Source organism: Cariama cristata, unplaced genomic scaffold, assembly GCF_000690535.1.
Source record: "Cariama cristata isolate BGI_N322 unplaced genomic scaffold, ASM69053v1 scaffold4557, whole genome shotgun sequence".
In the NCBI taxonomy this organism is placed as follows: Eukaryota; Metazoa; Chordata; class Aves; order Cariamiformes; family Cariamidae; genus Cariama; species Cariama cristata.
This window is the reverse complement of record NW_009627029.1, coordinates 59,825-80,718: the sequence shown is the minus strand read 5'-3', so window position 1 is coordinate 80,718 and position 20,894 is coordinate 59,825. Positions and strand designations below refer to the sequence as shown.

Sequence of the window (20,894 nt, the reverse complement as noted above, 5' to 3'; positions counted from 1 at the left end):
ATATGCTTTGGCAGCTTGGATGTTAGCTCAAGATTTGAGTGGATATAGAATATATAAGCCTCACCTGTGGGAGAAATTCTAGTGACAGGGCTTTGTTGATAATAGCAATGCAAGTTCTGAGATCAAATAAAATATCAGCTGGGAAATTAAGACATTATTATAGTAGATGTTAGCCATGCTTAGGATCTTAGGAATAACAACCCTCATCAGCTAAGGAATTACTAAGGCAGAATTAAAGAATGCTATTGCTTTATAAACCCATAATATTTTTATGTAATAAACCTCTCAGAAACTGTGTTTATGGGGTTACATATAAAACAATTTAAAGTGCAATGACTTATGTGTCTGATCCAAAGCCTGTTGCACGTAATGGTCTTTGGATTAGTCCCTATATATATGTATGTATCTTAAGAAACCATAATACATTCTACAATAACTCATGCAGGAAGCTTGTGTCTCAATGTCTTTCCCTCTGCTTCCTCCATTTACCAGCAGGAGATATGGCTGAACCAGGGACTTAGGAGAGCTGGAAAGCTCGGCTGAGCATGGACTTTGCAGAAATAGAAGGTCATATTACGAGAATGAATACTGAACAGAAGTTTCGCTGGAAGATTTTTCATGCTGATTATGGGGCAAAAAAGGATGATAGCAAAGATGTTTTTGAAGTGCAGAACTGTGTTTGGTTATAAGATTTACAATAAAAAATAAGAAAAAGAAAGGAAGATAACAAAATCAGAGAGGGAAGATGAAGAGCTGTACCAAGAAGCAGCCAAAAATTAAGATAGGAAAAGAAGGTGAGTTGTCATTCTGGAGCAGGATAGTATACTATTTCCCCATGACTTAAGACTCTTATACAAAATTGTGGAGCTTACACGCTCTGTCAGAGACAGAGCAAGGGAATAATACTTTCTGTGGGAAATTCATGGTGTGAAAGGTCTCTAGGACCTGGCAAATAATTAATTAGCATAAGAGAATATACGTGGAAACATGACCACCAAAAAAAACCCCAAAACTATAAAGAGTGTTATTAAGAAACACTACTGTATATTTGTGATTTATGCTTTGAAGCTTTTTGTGTGTCCATGAAAGACTAGAAGCTTTTTTCTGTACCATGCAGAAAATGTTGCAAATATCTTTGTTTAATGGAAGACCAGTAGGTAACATTCAGGCTTTGTAATGTGTTACAGTTATATGGATTTTCTTATCTACATTTCACATGGTTTCAAAAGTTATATGAGAACGGTCAACAGTGCTATCAACACAAAGGTAGCTGGAACTATGCAGACCATCTGCTTGGTTGGTGTTTGGCTGTGGAACTAAATTGTCAGTATCTTGCATGCCCTCCTTGCCTGCTGACTTAGTATGATGCTGTCACCAAGAGTGGTCTGATGGTGAAACTCATTTAAGGCATTGGACCTGCAGCAGAAGCTGGAGGTACTCGGAGCTGTGATTCTCAGTAAGCAGAAGAGACATAAAGAGTAAGACTTGATGGTAGATCATGAAGTTTTAGCTATGAGCTAAATGGTTTTAGTAACTAAAACACAAATGGTTTTAGCTGTTAGTTCAGTAGCTATTAGTTCAGTACTGAGGTGCTAGCAAGCATAACAATGGTGCTATGAAGAGGTTTTGCACGGCCTAGACTTGCATAGTACTGCAAAGGTTTAAAAACCTCTGGCTGTCCCACTGGAATTTTCTTTCAGTGTATTTTTGCAGTTGGCTTCTTTGGTACCACTCCATTGCTATTCGTTTTCTGCTGGCTGCCCGAGTCACTGCTGCTGGGCTGCCAGTGCTGTCCCGTCCCTGGTGGATTCTCAGTGCTGTCTGTTGTGCCATCCGTTGCGCCAGGAAAAGCACTCACCTAGCATTGGTGCTGAGGTTCTCTCTTGTGCCATGTGAATACATGCAAAGAAAAAGTGTGCAAAGAGGGGATATCACACTCTAAAGTTTCTTTCACAATCAAAGAATGAGGGGGCAAATTGTTCTACCTGTTAAGATTTGGATGTTCCTATTCACTAGTGTCTACTTCCTCTTGCTGTTCTCAATCTCTTTTTCATTTTCATTTGTGATAATAAAGGCAGAGCTTTCTGTGTCCAGAAACCAGTACCTGGTGTACTGCTTATGGGACTAATTGGTGATGGCTGATTGAGTTATAAATAAGTTGGATGAGTTTGGCCTGGTGCCTGGAGTGTCATTGTTGGTCAGTGCCCTTCTGCACCAAACAATAGGAAATGGCAAAAAAATAGGTGCTCTGTGGAGTCCCATCCCCCTCCGTTTCAGACATGACATGGTCTTTTTGGGGAAAGGGACACAGTTTCTTTGAAAATGCCTGCTGCTTCCCTGCTCTTTTCTGCTGAGAGCTGTTAATTTCTTTTCTCAGTTGCAATCAGTTGCAGGAATACCACAGCATATAGGGCCATGTGCAATCCTTACTGCCCAGAAAAAACTTCCGTAAGTCTTCAGCTTTGTGTCTCAAAGCTGCAAATTTTCAAATGAGATTAGGGCAAAAGCTCATCTCATTTAGGCGTAGCTGGTTTGCCTAGAATTTCACACCATATTACCATGATACTATTTCTTCAGAGACCTGATGCATTTTTAGTAGAAATGCTTTCAATGGTGGTCTAATATAAAATAGAAATGAAATGTTCAGATCTTTTAGTGGGTTCTTTTTTCTCCACCAGATATCCAGTTTCTTTCCTTTGGGACTGCTATTCCTTCGGAGGCTGCTCCTTAGCCGCTCATCCCTTTCACACATCAGCAAAAACGCAGGCAGCCATCAGGCACAGAGATTACTGTCAGAGGATCGAAGTTTTAGACAGCTTCACCCTTTTTATCATAAGGTTTTTTTCACTGTGCTCATTGTCTAAAATATTACCATAGATTTTTAGCTGTCAACCTCTATTAAACAAGTTATATCCAGACTGGAAGTTAAGTTGGGGGAGGGAGGAAGAATGGCCTTCATATTTGTTTTTCTCTTATACTTAGCAAACTCAAGTTAAAACATTTATATTCAGGTTATATGAAAAATGAAGAAGAGAAAAACAATGTTCATATGTAATTTGTATTCTTATTAGTATATAATAATAGTGCAGTACAAGTTACCTTACTGGGTGTATTTTTGCAGTAATTGAAGGTCTTAGGAAACTTAGAGTTGCTGTAATAAATTCTAAAACTGAATCTTTCAAAAAGGAAATTTAGTGCATGCATGCAGAGGCTGATGAGACTTAGGTAATGAATTTTGTTGATAGATGACTGGCCTTATCCATTTTAGAAGTAGAATGAAAATAGATAAAGTTCGTAATAGAATTGGATTGTCTTACTCGTAAATTGTCAATGCACAAAACCTCCTAACCAGACTTTTTGTTAAAAAAGAAAAAGCTACCTGTCATCCCTTATCTGCCAATGAGTCTATTTCAAGCCTGAGATTTAATAAATATGATGCATTGAATGTATTTAACCAAAGCTTTGAAAGTTTGTTAGATTTGAGTTCTGGTTGTAGCTGACACAAATTCCCAAGTTCCCTGCAGATAAAAGGAAATTATTGTTTCTTAGGAAATCAAAGTTAAAATTAATTTACCTTCAGAATTATGATCGTGCTGTTTAAAAGTACTTAGCATATTTTCACTTCATAACAAGTAGCACTTACTAAGAATATTGGCACCTTCACTCCTGTTGTAACCATAGACAACACTAGACATCCTTGTGTAAGGTTAGCCTCTCTTTTTTCTTTTTTGCAGATATTTGGCTCATTTTATTTTGTGGGTTTTTTTTTAAGGATGGGTTTGATGGAAATAATTTTTCGGGAGAATTTGGTTCATTATTTTTTGAATGAGATTTCACCTTTTACTCACCAATATAAAATAGTTGGTTGAGAGCTCAGGGTTAGAGCACATACCTTTGCATCCCTTTTCATGATGAGTCTATAACATTATACTAAATTCATTGCTTTATTTTTAATATTCCATGCAAAACTAGTGCTAATGCAGCATTAATATAGTAGAATTAAGTACTCAAAATAGGTCAGTCAAACGGGTTGAACACTCGCCCCTTCCTTTTCTGCCTTCTCTGTACACAGAAAATGATCTCACTAGTGTTAAATACCAATAGTCAAACAATGTATAATATCATGCAATTATAATACATAATGGGCTACATCTATTTCACTTTGCTCTCATTAAGATACTTCTGCTCTGAATGTTCCACAAGTAGAAGAAAATGTATTTTGTTAATCTTTGTTACAGTCAGAATCATTGAACAGTTCTTCCCAAGAGAGGATCACTATCGAAACTACGAAATGCTTTATGAACTTTTGCCAGCAGAAGTCTGCTTACTCTGATTCCATTTTGAAATGTGAATCTGTTTAATTAACCTTGACTCTGCCCTTTCCCTAAATGATAGCAGGTGCAAATTTCCATTCCTAATTTGTGAACCTAAGTCTTTTGAAGCCCTTTTAAAAGGGAAACTCTACCCAGACAGCCAAAAGTTGGAGGAAGAAAAGTCAGTGTCTAATAAAGGCAGCTGACAATTAGAATAAAACCTGATATTTTATGTGAAGTAATGCATATGCTCTTAAAGATGTTGGAAAAGAATTATCTGGGGCAGGTTTATCTATTTCATGTATTTGCATTGACTTCATTCCTTTAGAGGTGAATATGTTTATGTTAAGTTTTATCATTTTAATTGCTGAAATGGAAGAGGCAATATTATCATCATGGTTACATAAAGAACAAGGGTCTTGACTTACCCAAGGTCAAATAAGAAATTTGTGAACTGTGGCTTGTAGCATTTCAACTGTTAAATCGTTCTGCCTTAGCACAAACTACAGCATATGGCAGTGAATCTGTGCGGTAGGTTTTTGCAAGTGAAAGAACAGAGAAGACTCTTGGGAGAGTTGGAGGGCTGATGCTGAGGCAATCACAGATTTTTGTGGAACATGCAGGCTTTTTTTATTCTCTTCATGAATTAAATTTAGAATTCCACATATAGTTCAGCACTTGTCACACATAAATCTAAGTATATTGAGAAATATGGTTTAACTGCTCTCTTGCATTTCAACTTACGGGAATCCGTATTTTATTGAAAATCTTGATGTTATGTATCGTGTTTCCATGTGATCCTTCTCTGTTCTTGTACATGGGACTTTGAGGATGCAGGACACCAATAAGAGTGTAAGTGGCAAATGATACTATTGAGGTTCACCTCAATAGCAATGTTCTGGCTCTCCAGGACATTCCAATACAGTATGGAATGCTAAGAGGTTTGTCAGAAAATGCACAGGCAGGGAATGAAGGGAAACTAAAAAAATTTATGGCAGTGAGGTTAAAGCAGAGGTGACAGTGCCCACCTCACTGCACCTGCGTGGTTTGGTTTTTGCATGGAGACAGAAAGAAAGCCTGCCTTCATGCTGTCTTGTAATTTATTGAGGAAAAGGTGTTTTTATCTCCTATCCACTAGGCCACACTTCCTCTGTTAACTCATAAATGGCAGGGATTGAGAAAAAGATGAAGAAGAACATCTCTAAATTTTCTGGTGAAAAATAAGTCACAGAATTATTTTCATAACATTTTCATTGACATTTATTTATGGGAGAAAGCACATGGGAAGCACTTGTTTGTCATACATATGAATGACAAGATACTGGGATTCCCGTATTTATTCTATAGTATGTTGTTACTTGCAGCAATGCAGAGCAGGTCCGTTTAGGGGAGGGGATTGAGGAAGGTAAGGGAATGCTGAATGCTGTTAGGGTTTGTGGTGCTTTTGGGGCTGGAAGTAAAAAATTCAGCAGAAAAATTAATCTGCACATTTATTTGTTTTTTTTTTTTTTTCTTTATAGAGCAAAGCTTAAGTGATGGATTCGTATGGTAAATGTTGTAATTTCTCAGTTGGCTCAGTTTGAATATTCAGTAATTATTCTCTGTCGTGCTTGTGACCATATTGATATTTTATTCAAGAGCCACTGAAATAAGCACCACAAGGGGGAAAACTACTATTTTTGGTTTGTTATGATTTTGCTTAGGCCACATGCACAATACTGTTCCTCAGTTTTGAAATACCTTTCAAAGATATTTCAATGAATTCAGAAAATACTCAATAGAACTAAAGGATCCAGTGATTATGGCTGGTAATGATATTGTGAATTGAGGTGCTAACAAAGCCTAACATAACCTGTTTTAATTAACTAAATTATTTTTTCTTAGTAACATGATTAGAAACATATGTGGCTGTTTCTCAGGCACCTTGTACCAGTGTTCTTCCTTTTATAATAAAGTCACAAAGAAGAGGCAAGTTTTGGCTTATTTACACAATAAAACTACCATATCCTTTAGAAGTAACAATCCTGAGAAAAACGTGTCTACCCTACACTTTTTAATCCTCTAAAGACTTATGTGTATGCTTCAGTGGATCTTTCCACATGCATAAAGCAGACAGATGACAGCCTTTAAGAGTGAATTTTAAAGAGCAAGGGAATTAAAAAACCCCCAAACCCTAGTACCTGGAACATGGCATGTCCTTTTTTTAAGTAACAGACACATGAAATGATAGGACAAGGAGCAAAGGCTTTAAACTGGAAGAAGGAAGATTTAGATGAGATATTAGGAAGAAATTCTTCACCGTGAGGGTGGTGAGGCACCGGAACAGATTGCCCAGAGAAGTTGTGGATGCTTCATCCCTGGAAGTGTTCAGGGCCGAGTTGGATGGGGCTTTGAGCAACGTGGTCTGGTGGAAGGTGTCCCTGCCCAAAGACCTGGTCTTTAAGGTCCCTTCCAACACAAAGTATTCTATGGTTCTATGAAATTTGACTGTGATGTGAGGGCTGGAAGAAACTTTGCTTCCATGGGTCACTGCTAGTCATTTTGTGTTTCATAATGGCAGCAAATGTGTGAGATAAGCTTAGAAAAAAGGAGCACTTAAGGCACAAGAAGTTTACGTTCAGTGGGGTGACATGACAGAGGTGAAGGAAGAGAGACAACTTTGTTACAGGAATGAAAATAAGAAAGAATCAGTAGTATAAATAAAAATGGGCTAGACATATAACAGCCCACACAGTGTATGGGGGCTTGTCTATGGGAACGCAGCCTTTCAACAGGTTTCATGTCCCATGTGAGTTTGTCTTATCTTTATGTTCTGGGAAGATCTTTCTTTCCATCATTTTTATTAAACAAAATAGTCTGCATCTAAACAGCTTACTATGTTATTTTTAGCACTGCAGTCTGTGGTTATATTTCTGTTGGCGTAGGTTATGTATTTTGTATAATTTGAATACTTGATAGAATTCATGTTCTGTAGCCTTAACTTCTCAGCTGAATTATCCAGGAATATCCGTGGCAGTTTATATTCTGGTTTTTAGCTGAAATATTTTCTTGGCTGCTCATTAAATGAGGAATCCTCTCCCTAGAGTATTTATTTCAATAGAATGTAATTAAGGTGATTTACTTCACAAGGAATATATGAATATATGTGAATACAGAGAGACTTACCATAATTTCAGTCACACTTTAGATTACCTTGGGAAGTTTGTTTCAATATGTAAGTACGTGCATGCACAAGTTGATGCACATCTTCAGCTAAGGAGAAGGTATTTCAGTTCTTCTCTTTTCTACATGTTGAATTTCTACAGCTTTCTGCTCTGTGAAAGCAAAAGTGCTTTACAGTACTTAGCTACAGCCTTCTGCCTTAAAGGCCCTATTCAGTACGCCTTGGCTGGAGAGGATCTCAGCTGTGCTATACGTGTTTAGAGCAATAGTGAGGTTAAATCAAGGCAACAGTGAGGAGACCTTCCAAGTTTGCAGAGAGAGACAAATTACATTTCTATCAGTAAGAGGGTGGGTTTTTTTAAAAAAGCCAGTCTGGAAGATTAGAGAATGGAAAAATGCTTAACTGATTATATTTTAAGATGTTAGAGACAAAAAATGGTGGATTCCAATACAGAGATAAAGATTTAAAGGATATAAAAAAATGAACAAAGATGTCTTAAGAAAAGGAGTAAAGTTAATCAATAAGTAGTTCTTTAAATATGCATTGTACGAAATAAACAAAAAGCAAAGAAAGCATCGATCAGCATGTGTTGAAAGCTAGTGATAGGGATTAATCTGACTACAGAAGAGACTTAAATCTTCACATAGTCGTTTGAGCAAGATAATATTGTCCAGTCTCTGAATTGCTTTTATCTTGGTAAGATGTATTCTAAAGCATCTTTAACAAGACAGTGATAGCTATTCAGGACTAACAAAAGACCACAACTGCATTAAGCTCACCACTTCTCAAAAAAATAACAAAAGGAAAAAAGAAGAGTAAGTATTTAATGAGGACTTAGATTGAAAGAAAAGCAAAATTAAGCCTGTGTGCACACATTACTTCAATCAGTTTCTTTAAAAAAAATTTTTTTTAATTATATGCGATGTTTGAGTGAAATTACTGTTCATAAGTATGTATATTTTAGTTGTGTTCTTAGGCAGTAGGTGCTGAAATTGTTATTCAGGCAGAATAGATTGACAGTTGCTGAACTGAACAATTCTTTTACTATTTGCAGTGTGATCCACCTCAACATAAGAATTCAAATTTCGTAAGATTAGTCCTCTGTGTACTGCAGTGGAAATGGAAGGTGGAGAATTGTGTTTACACAGGCTAGTAAAAACTAACAAACAATCAGAAAGAAATTAAAACCCTAAACATTTAGTTCATTGCCAATGAGGATTTACTGTCTAGATCCAAATTTTATACATGCCAATGAGGAATGGGCCTAAAGCTCTACTGGAATCAGTTTTACTGCAATGTTATCAGAATTTCCTATTGAATTATAACCTTTCCAGATAGATATGTAAAAAGTGTAAGTTACTGTATTTGTTTCTTTTTATTTTTAAGACAATATTTTAAAAGTACAACTTTTAGAATTTCAAAATTAAATGAGGGAAAAATGTCAACAGGAGCTGAGGACATTTTGCATCTTAGAAATGGCTCCTGAATCACTGTGGTAGTGTTTGAGTAGTAAGAAATAAGTTTGAGAAGTAAGAAATAAAGATTTGGTACTTGTAATTTTATTTGAAATAGTTTATGAAAAGGGACCGGGACTTTTACAAGAGACAAATGGCTGTATTTAAGATTCAAAATGTTTAGTAACAGCTCTGTGATACTCATTCTTGAGAAATTAATAATTAGTACTGGTTAAGATACTGTATATAGTCTTTGGTCATTATAACACAAGGTGGTATTTGACTGAAGTTCCAGTTAGGTGTAGATTTTTTTCAATATTTGCCTAGATTCACCTTGATGTTGTCATACAATATTTTCTTCTTATGAACCTGAGACTTATGAACCTTGAACTTGGAGTTACTGTCACCTACTTGACATATGTGTCTGGTATTCATACTGATGGGGCAGGATCTGCACTGAAGATCTCCAGCCTAGAAAGCAATTGTAGGTTTGTAGGTGTACAGTGCTTATACTGTGCTTTGGTAATCCTACATGTTGCTTTTCTACCTAAAATACATGAATGAAAGTACTATTTTGTATGTTGCATGTTTGGAGGAACTGATCTTAAAAAATAACAATCTGTTTAGCATGTTAGCACTTTGAACTAGAGAAGTAGTTGAAATAATAAAAATAAAACATAACTCTTAAGGAGCTGTTGATGAATTCAGTGTGTGAAACTCCAGTTGCCTATCAGCTTCTGTCTGCTGTCATGAATGAGTGTTTTCTCCTGTTTTCTTAGCTTTTTTCTTTTTTTTACTTTCATTCTGTTTCTGTTTTAAAATTAATTAGACAATTATGAGATTTATTAAGGAAATGTCTTTTAAAAAAATAGACTCCCATGAAAGCGATATCTGGTGCATTGCCGCATAGTAGTCATTGGGTTCCATCCAACTTGATTGAATTAATTTTTAATGTGGTATGTTGTACATAAGCTTCAGGTACAGGGAATGACATATGAGTAAGGCATTGTAATCACTGTTCAATCAAAAAGAAAAAAAACCTTACATTTTTGGGGGTAACTAAAAAAGAACTCTGAATCTTGTGGGACCTTGTGAGACCTCTGATGGGTCTTGCCTTAAGCCAGAAAAACTCCATGGTTGTAGGGCTCTTTACCCTATTGACAGTAGAATCTTTCTAAAAGCTGAGAAATAACATGTAGGGCAGAGAAAGTACTAAACTATTCTGATTTTTATTATTATGTATCTCTCTGTGTACTGGAACCATTTTCTAAAACTTTCCTAGGAGGCCACAACTCTTATGAACCTTATCTAGATGAGAGGTTCAGAGAAGCATCCATTCTGTTGAGGAACTGGCCAACCCAGACCTCCAAATCTCTCATATCTGTCCATCATTAGTGAAACCATGATGTGCTGAAACCCACTTTTTGCAAGTATTTTTTTCTGATGCTTTCATAATTCTCAATTTTGCTGTTCACAGAGAGCGAAGAAGTGTACCAGCGCCAGGTGCTGTCTATTTCCTGTATCGTCTTTGGCATAGTCGTAGTGGGCATGCTTTGTGCAGCGTTCTACTTCAAAACAAAGTAAGAGCCTTCGTCTAGTGTGTTTGTTATTTAGCTTCTGTCCTTTTTACAGCTTTACAATTCTTGAGTTTATCCCCTCCTTTTGAAGCTGTTATCTCTGGACAGGCTAGAACAGTTCCCTGTGGCTACACTATCAAGTCCACAAAAAAAAAAGTAAACAGGAGTAATAATATGTGTTCTTCATTCTATTTTTCTGATATCAGGAAAAAAGAGATTGTGTCCTTTCCAGTTCTTTTTTTGACAATAATAATTTAGTGTCTATTACTATCAGTGCAATAATCACTTTCCTCTTTTGAAAATAAAAGTTTAAACTTACCATCTCCTTTTTGCATTTCATTTCATATCCCTGAATGTCCCTTTTGTTTCTGTATGCTGAAAACAAAGGTAAAGTTAGAATGCAGAAAGACCCAAGCTCTGCAGATATCTGTAACCTGTAACTAATAGTAAACTGCTGATGTAGTTGCATAATGGGTGTATGTAATGCACAAGCACATTGAACTACCCAAGTATGGTGGAATCACCTGCACTAAACTATTTTACTCACTTTCTGCTATATTCTTTATCTTCCCAACTGAACATTATTTTATAATATTTATTGTTATGTGTGTAATTTGAGTTGCAAAAACCTCATAGCAATTACATGACATGCTTGTCAGTGCCACTGTATCTATAAATATGTTCCATATAGTTGTCATCCTTCATTCCTGTTCCAGCTGGAGCTAATGAGAGAACACATACCAATGTAAATAGTACCTGCATGAGGTTAGTCGTGGTGGCTGAGCATTCAAAAATGTGGAGGTTTGCACTATTTAAAAGTTTGGATGCTTATCTGAATCCCCTTTTTAGAATTTATTTTAATGGGTAGGAAATCTCATGAGGAGTACTTTTTATTTTAAAAAAAAAAAATGACATTCTGTCAGGAAAAAAAAGAAATTGGAAAAGTTACTAGACCTTTTTTTCCCCCTCTTTCTTCCCCTCAAAATTCAGGGGTATTTTGTGTGTGATTTGAGTTGGTTCATGTCTTATCTAAACACTCCTACCTGTTCTAATGTCTTGAGGGATTTTATTTAATTGTTCTTTGGACCTAGAGTATGACAGTGGTGCTAGCTGGGAGGATTCTGTGGCAGGACAGTTCCTCTCTGCAAACTCCTCGGTTGTAGTATAAATTCTGAGCAGAGACAGCCATTTTGCAACTGCATTAGAAATGTCATGATGCATTTTAGATCTGCAGAAGAAAGAAAGAGAGAATAAAATGTTCCTAGTCTTCCTGGAAAGGCTTAGGATTTTTGCTGGTGAAGAGAGATTCAGAAAAGGCAGAATAGGATTGTCAGTGGAAGAACACGCAGTCAACACCTGAGCATAGTGAGAATAAAATGTCCCTCAGTTATTCAGCTGTGCCCCTCTTGGTTTTGCACTGTTGTAGGGAGTGGTGGAGAGCTGGATTGGAACAGCCTTCAAAATACTGTGACTTTGATGAGCTGGTGGGGAGAGCTATGTCTAAAAATAATGAGTAGAAATAATGCTTCAAAGATGAACTCACAGGACAGTGGTACTTCATATCTCAGCAGGAGGTGGGGGTGTTGGGTTTGGGTTTTTATCTGCATTATACATATGATAGTTCAGAGTTACGGGCAAGAGTTGAAGTGTGCTTATGCCAGGTTCTTGGAACTGAAGTTTGAAGAGTAATGAGAAAATAAGCACCTCCAGTTCAGTCAGGAGATCTTATCAAATATATGAAACACAGCAATGGTAAAATACTAATCAATTCTTAACTCCCTGGCTGTGGCTCCATCTGGCAAATTGTCCAAAAAGTAGATAAGTGTCTAGACTGGGTTGCATAGAGGCCACGTAAGACAGTATCGTGTAACTGTGACATTGGCCAGTGTCTTAAGGGTGTAAAAACCCACAAATTTCAAGTACCTCAACCCTTATCATATGTTAGCTCTTAGTCAACAGATTTTCAGGAGCTTCTTCATCAGACGGATGTGTCTTGATCATGCCTTAAGAGTTATCAAAGCATTCCTCTTGCATGGGTGATAATCCCTGGGTTTAATTCGATGTATCAAAAATGTAAAATATTGCTAACAGCTACAGAAACTCTGCATGGTGCAACCCTTTAAGAAAAAAGTTTCCATGAAGACGCTCACTCCGAGTTTCTTAGTCTGACAATTGTACAATACCTGCTGCTAGAAATATGCACTTCCCTATGTACCATTAAATTAAAAGTTCTTTAAAATAAATTCATTCTGAGGAAGTTTAGAATTATTATTAAATACTATGCCTTTCCAATTATTCCTTTTAGGGTAATCAAGAAAGTGCTGCAAGTGTTAGCAACAGAGGGAGAGTACAGTAATGGGCTGCTCTTTATGGCTTAGACTTTTATAAATGACTAATGACTTTATTTCTTGCTGAAGTAATAATGCTTTGTTGCCAAATATCTCTAAAGTAGAACACATAAGGCCCATTTGTTTTGAAAACAAAAATTATAAAATAAATATATTAATCAGTGAGTAACTTTGAATTATTAATAGCTTCTAGTTTTATAACTGTGCATCCTATAGTTTGGCAAAATGAATATGCATAAACTTGATATTAATGTTAGGTTGCATGAACATAAAAGGAAATTAATTATTTGAGTGTTTCTCTCAGTAAATTACCTTTGGGAATCTCAATTGTAATGTTAATGATTGCAGCAGTGAAGCTGAATATTCCAGTTTACTTATATGTGTTTATAGATGTACAAACAACTCTAAACCCAGATTTTATAAATAAATCCAAATTAGAGTTCCAAAAATTTGTAATTTGCTTTGTTATTTTCTAAATTCTAAGAACATTGTATGTATAGGAGAGATTCCCAAAGTCTGATTCTGTGATCATATTTCGCTGTCATTGTTTAGACTTTATATGAAGTCTTCACTCAAAAACAGCCATCAAAAAAGACTGGATGTTCCATAACCATTATGGAGACCAACATGCAAGTGGCTGGCTTTCCAGTAGGACATACAGATATATGTGCTTGTTTCTTCAGTGTATGTAATTTAGCTGGTCAGAAAATAATTATTCTTACAAACTCTAGAGTCGCTTTTATTAATTTCCCCTAGAATTTTATAAGAAGCTAAAGAGTTCATTTTGACATTTCACAAATTAAATTTTTTGATTTTTTTTTCAAAAACTAGTAGATATCAAAACATGTTTTTAAAAGAGATGTTTCAGAATCAACTGGCTAATTAATTTAATTTGACACTCTAATCCTTCAGATTATATTTCTATTCAGATTATCCTGATATTAACTTTACAAGTTGTTTTGGCTAAGGAAGAATTTTGAAAGTTTAATAAGTTTTTGTGCTTGAGAAATTATTTCCTCACCCAGCCATGTTCATAAATCTTACTAATTATGAGCTCCTAGCTATACTCAAAACATGCCACTCATATTTGTAACGTGCTTACAAATTAATTAATTCTTTTTCATTTGTGGTGCTGTTTCAAAATAGGATGTAAATAGAAAGCATAAGAGGTACTTACAGAGTCCAAGGTTTATTATACATGTACTCAGGAAATGTGCTATAACAAATACCTACTTCTAAGCAGGTGCTTACAGCTTGTTGAATTTAAGCAAGTGCTTAAATTGTGCAATGCTGAATCAGAACTAGGGGACTCAAAGGCAAAGGAAATCCCATATATTTATTTTAATATATTAAAAACTACTTTATTAAAATTGAATAACTGAACTGGGATACCTCCCACTGCCTGCTTTCATAATCAGGGAACTTGTCCTTTCTCACAGTCTCCCCCCTTGACCACTTAGGTCAATCATTTTCTTCTGGTTTCTTACGCTTTCCTGCGCTGGACACCGACTCTACTGAAAGAAGTTTAAATTACTTTTGTGCTTCATTTGGTGTGAAAATCATTTGCCTGAGTCAAGTAAGATGCTATCAAACTTGATGATGTCACAAGGCTTTCAGCAGCAAAATCAACAGGAATTTTTCAAAATGTTACTGAAGCGTCTTTGCTAAAATTTCAGATTTCAGTATAGAAAGACTATATTTCCTTTATTTCTTATCGACACTTCCCTGAAATCACTTCCTTCTGAAATTTGGCTCTGTACCAATTGCTATCCAAAAGCTGCTGGTGGCATATCAAAGTGCGGCTGCTGTTGCTGGCAAGTCCTTGACCTTGCTGGGCAGTTTCCAGGGCATTTGTAGGTTCGCTGCTGGAGATGCGTCTGCTGGAGAGAAAAAGGAAGGAAGGAAGGAAAGAATTAAAATAGTATTGTGGAGTTATTTCTCATGATCATTTAAAACTGATAGTGTCAGACAATGTAGTTTATCAAAAGAATGGAGACTGATAAAAGACCTTAAATAGATTTTGCTAACAGTTTTTGCCCAGCTGAGGTATCTATTTGCAGATGATACAAGAAATATTTAAAATAAAGTTTGCTGCCTCATGTCCTCAATCATGTACTTTAAAACTCAGTTTGTCAATACAGTGTGGCAGAAACAGAAAGCTTTTATTACTAGTGTAGTTATCTCCTGAATATTGCAAATAATTCATCTAGTGGTATTCCTAGCTCTGACATAGTGGATCGTAGTATAATATGTCAAAAACACAGCCTCAGATACCGTACTGATGATTTTTTCCAGGTTTAAGCATGTAAGCAAAGGCTGGTCTATACAGAATACTGGGTTATAGGTCGAGTCTAATCAGCTAGCAGAAATCTTTGATTCTTTAACAGTTTTTATAGCCAACAGGGGCGAATGCCTGCTGTATTTGCCAAAATCTTTGTTCCAAATCAGAGCAAAATGCTTATTTAATATTCAGGCCTACTTGCAAGCTATTGTTAAATATGTAATAGATGGTCTTACAAAATTCTGCATTAAAACAACTAGCATGCTATTATAGTAATCTGAGAATAGAAGGTATTTTAAACAGAAGAGCTCTTTTTTTCCTTTCTGAAGGCTCACTAGAAAATGACCACTGCATCAAAATATTAGACACTAGTGAATTAGCTCAGCTGGTTAATCTAATACGGTGAAGTTTTGAACAAAGGGAACCATGGCTATAAAAATATCATGGCTATAGCAGAAGATCAAACTAGCTCTTTCTTACATGAATTTTATTTCTGTCTGCAGGAAACAAACAAAGCAAATTCATGAACAGCTGAAAGAAACACAGAATAGGAAAACCTACAGCCTAAATGCTTCCAGCATGATGGCAAAGTCAGAGTGTATGGCACAAAGCCGAGTCCAGCTGCAAAATGTAAGTAATCCTGCTAGCTATGACACTTAATAGCCTGGCTGAGTTCCTGCTGCTGATGGCAGCACATCACCATGTTGCTATTAGCATCTGAGCAATGGGAACAAGAAATCTCACCTCTTTCATAAAGCGTTTTCTATCAGGCCTGTTAATGGAAAAAGCCAAGCAGGATTTTTTTTTTTTTTCCTACAGTTATTTCAATGGATCCTGGTGCATTTTGTTCATGTAATAGACCTTACTGAACCCCCTAGCTCTGCATCCAGCAGTGGAAATTACTGTTACAGTTTCCAGCAATACCTTAGCTCATATATATGGCTTATAGGTGAAGTGAGGGTCCTTGATCTTAAGTGATTTCAAATCTTCCAATAATTAATGAACCTGCATGAAAAAATGTATAGATTTGTCACACTTAGTTCAGAGTAAATTCAAAATCTAGAATTAAATTTACAAATGTAAACTAGTGCCCAAGGGAAGACTGTGTAGATGGTCTTATTTTCCTAGATTTTGACTTAAAGGGATTTTTGATACCAGAAAAAGTTTAGTTTGTTCAAACTAAATATGAAATTTATTTAGTCATTTTCTGTATATAGTTATACTTAAGTTAATACAATTCCAGAATCATGAAATACATAAAATGTATTTGTATAAGGAACTTGAAGATGACAGATTTATTTAGCCCTGGATGCAAGGTATTTTCCAATACATGTAATTCCTTTTCCTCTGCTCATACACATTTAATGCTGTCTTATTTTGAACAAAGTCTTTGGAACAACTGAGAAGGATCCTGGTGGCAATATAATAGGAAATCATAAAAGATGTATTGGAGCCTTTCTAAATGCTGAAGTCTTTTTTTAAAAAAAGTATCTTAGCTTTGCTTAAAGGGTTGACTACCTTATTTGCCAGATTCCATCAGAATAGTGGGAGTTTAGCAAAAGTGAGCATTCATGCCCACTTAGCCACAGGTGTCTCAACTCCTGGTTTACATACGGTTAATACAGAAATAAGTATAATCCCTTTTAATGAATTCAAAGTAAGCAGAGCCTTCGTGCTATGACAGAGGACTTGTCAGAGCATTGCTTTGTGCTCACTACAAGTTTTGTTTTATAGGAGCACCGTTGTGGTCATGATATGCTTTGTGGTTTCAAGAAGGAAGATAGCTCCACTCAATTGACATAATCACAGTTTAGGGAACCTTGTGCAGTTTTTTATTTCACTTTCAGTTCATTCAGTCATATATTATTTTTAGCCCCTAAAAAAAAAAAAAGCTGTTGGGAGTGTTGTTGGGTTGTAATGATGGCAACAAAAGGTAAAGTTGTAAAAAGCTTTTGCGATCCTCTTGTTCTGACATATAAAGTAGGTCTTGTTTTATACTAAGAATATGTTCTTTGCCTTTTTCTCATGTAATTCAGTGCAATATTTTGTCAACCCATCATCAAGATGAACTATTTGATGTCTTCTGAGCAGCTGACAAACATGTCAACAAGCTTTATTTAAGTCTTTTTCTTTTGCCATAACAATAGCCATAATGGCTGAAGTAGCAGTTTGTAGAGTCCAGATATTGGAGATTGAAAACCATTATTATTTACTGTTCTTTTAATCCAAATTTGCTTTTCATCTTTTAATGCTATTCAGACTGGCATTATCAGTGCTTGTAATTAACACACCATTTTCTTGTTCTTGTGGCTGCTTGCAGGCAGCTGTTTACTCCTTGCCATTAATGCATTTTCCCTTTGGGAGCAAAGATTCTAAGGAAGAAAAAGAGAATGACCTTGTGCAGGATGTAGCATAACAGTGCAGGGTAATAACGGTTTCTATTGTTAGCAAGATTTTAGTGCAGTAATGCATGTCGGCAATTCATGAAATATTTACAAAACTTGGCAGATTGGAGAGGAAAAAAAGAAGGGCAGGGGGTATGATGAGGCAGCAGCAAAGAACTTTGCAATGGTATTCCGTGGGAATGGCTGAGTGACTGCCCCTCAGAGACCAGAGGTCTGCCCTGGGCCTGTCTGCTGGGCGGGAAAGGGACCAGGCGGCGGGGCGAGGAGCGATCCTGCGGCTCTGCTCCCACCTTTCTGCCCATCACTGCCTGGGTGCGATCTCTCTGCGATTCCTGACTGCAGCTCCCACCACATGGGTTTGGGGAGAAATCTTAGTTCTCTTCATTTGCAGGAGCCAATAAAGAAACTTAAATAAATTAAGGTGGTTATTTTCTGGAGAGTAGCCCTCCAGTCTGGCACTTTGGTTTATGTAATCCTGGAAGCCGTTTCTTTTACCACTCCAAGTGCTCCTCTTACATGGGAAAACTGTCTTGCTTGTATGTCACCTTTCTCTCTTTCCTAAAAGATTCTCCCATATTTTTCTCCTGCCTATTTTGAATGGACCTGGTGATGCTTTTAGGTTTTTTACCCTTCCTTTTCTTCTTCTATAGAGAAGAATACATTAGTGTAGACCTGAGAACAGTTGTATAAGTTTCCTTATTCTTGATGACTATTCTAACAATGTCTATTCTGAAAGAGCCATCACATTTTGTCTCAGAGGTTGCTACATTTAGTAAAGGATGTGTGGATCTTGCCAAATGCTGTGTTGCTCTAGAAGGAGCTTTTACTTATTTCCCAAGACCAGGGTATAGCAGAAAGTGTTTCAAGTGGTTTGTGGCTGTGAAAAGCTTGGCCAATCTCAGTGAAGAACTTTTTCTCCTCATTCCTTTTTTCCCCGTTTTACCCTTGACTGGACTTTAGGAAAAGAATTACTTTCATTACTTATTTTCAAAGCCAATTTTGAATCTTTTCTTAAATGAGAGAGGCCATGTGAATGTCTGAAAATTGCTGTTAACAGAAAAAATGCACATTTCATTTTTGAACCAAGTATTAAAATGAATTACAAATTTGCATTTTATTCTAGGCTCTCATTATACTTGCAGTTGTTTGCATTACTGCAGAAGGAAAAGGACTTCAGACCTCAGTCCCCATGATATCCCACCTCTGTGCCAGTTAAAGCTTCTTTACAGTAGTGTGATTATGAGAACCATATGCAAGGTTAAAAGCTCTGAATGTTTACTTTTAAAACACTCCGTTTGTATCAGAATTCTCCTGTTCCATCCTAGACTACGGGTTACCTTGCAGCAATCCTTATTTCAAAAGGCAGTGTTTAAGAAATAGATTTGAAGTGTTGGACATTCCCCCAAGTTCATTAAACATCCATATGGCAGGATTACTCGCTCAGATGTGGATATTCAAGTTAAGCAACAAGACATTCAGGAAAAAAAAGAAGCTGACCAACTGAAAAATGTAGGCTTTTTAGAACTCCATTTAAGAAGTAACTCTCTTTGGGGTTTTTGCCCTCTCTGATCAGCAGGGTGAACACAAGTGAGGAAGAATGGCCACATCCCAGCACCTCCCTTGGCAAGCCCCGAGGTTGAGGAAGAACGCAAGGAGAGTTAGGCATTTCAGTTAAAACATGGATGCCTCCCTGCCATTTGCAGGGAATAAAGCTTTTTGTTTCCATTGACAGTATTTGGAAGTATCATATGCTTTTCTTTCACAAAATCAAATGCATTACATCTCCTCCATTTCCTTCCTCTGCTCAGATGTGATTCTGTAAAGGGGAAAAAAAAAAGGGATTAGATTTTGTCAGGACAGCTGTGTTCTCTCTGAACTCCTACTGCTCCTAGCTGATAATTGTGTTCACCTGTGCCGAGTCTATTTCTCTTGGTAAATACTTTGTACTGCAAGCAGGATTCATAAATAAATATTTGAACAGAGCTCCTAGTATTTCTCTGAATCTCCTTCAAGTCGACTGCTTTTCGCAAATATTCTGGCAGCAACACACTTAGTTTCTTGCTAGGTTTTCTAGCATCTTTGGATACTAATGCACTGCTAGTCTTGCTATAGTTCTTCAGTCAGAAGGAGATTGATGTGCTAGTTTTTAATGCAGGATCTTTGAGGTACACAGGAGATTCAGATTTATTTAACGTAATGCGTGAAACTTAGAACTTCTAGTATTACATACCCCTTCCAAAGATGATATATTATTTTCAAGAAATATTTAACAACTGTGCTCCACAAGACTGCAGCAAATGGTTTGATAGCCTCATAGGCAAAATGAAGTAAATGGTCATTCTCAGCTGCCTCTCTTAGAAAGACAAGTGCTCTGTGCCTTCTCATACACTGTGCAAGGGGCGAGAGGAGGCGTTGTGCCCCTCCTTCTGTTTTTCTGTAGTTCACCAGTCTTCATAAGTCTTAATCATGCTCCTGATTAGTAACTCCTTTTTCCACCTTGACTAGAGCATTTCTTTAAATGCTCATAACTTGACGAATACGTCATGCAACAAAAGAAAAAGCAGCTGAAGCCTTGCTATTCCTTTAGTGATTCTGAGAGTTGCCATGGTGGTTTAAGGTGGCCTTTTTCACCTTTGTGGATTTTAATACCTTCTCCTATGGCACTAAGTGGATCTATTAATTCCCCATCACTTTCCCTTGGAGGTGGTTAATACACTTTTCATGCTGTAGTGTGTGGTTTCACTTTTCACTACACTTGTTTCTAATAGCTTGCAGTCACTAGCTCCAGGTTTCTGATATTCTTATAACGAGGGGGAAAAATGCTCTTTTTGTGTCTTGTTGCCTTTTGTTGATAGTAGTAGGAAATAAATTATTTTTAGTCACTGTGATAGAAATGCAATTAATATATGTTGAGCAACAGATACACTTAAATCTTTTAAAAGATTACTCTGTGGTTTTGCCTGAGTTACGATGTGAGTTATCAGCTAAGATCAAGAGCAAATTTCCCATTTCTATATCGCATGACTACTTAGGAAGAACTGCCAGAATAGAAAAACTTGAATTTACTGGCCTCTGTCTAGGGCTAGTGTTGGCAACAAAACATATAGAGCATATGGGAACAGCTTTAAGAACATTAAATACACCACCTGACGGGCTTTTGTGCAAGGTCAGCCCATCCAGAAAAATCACTGGCTCTTTACCTCCTTGAGGCACACTCTCTGAATGTAATTTAAAGCTGACCCCTCTGCCTTCTCAGTCCTTTTGAAATGGGACCTCCACATCAGCTCTCTTCCAATGCCACATCCATTTCTGGACTTTTTATTATTATTATTTTGGGAAAAGCATTGAGGAGG

At 36.7% G+C, this 20,894-nt stretch overlaps 1 protein-coding gene across 1 annotated transcript in view; it reads left to right on the top strand.

Annotated features, from left to right (window-relative positions):
- The window catches only part of NRG3 (neuregulin 3), a 113,795-nt gene that overhangs the window by 73,608 nt on the left and 19,293 nt on the right, over positions 1 to 20,894 (top strand). The window contains exons 4-5 of the mRNA XM_009704289.1: positions 10,408 to 10,510; positions 15,640 to 15,766. Of these exons, the coding sequence (XP_009702591.1) occupies positions 10,408 to 10,510; positions 15,640 to 15,766 (230 nt within the window). The remainder of the gene's footprint in view (positions 1 to 10,407; positions 10,511 to 15,639; positions 15,767 to 20,894) is intronic.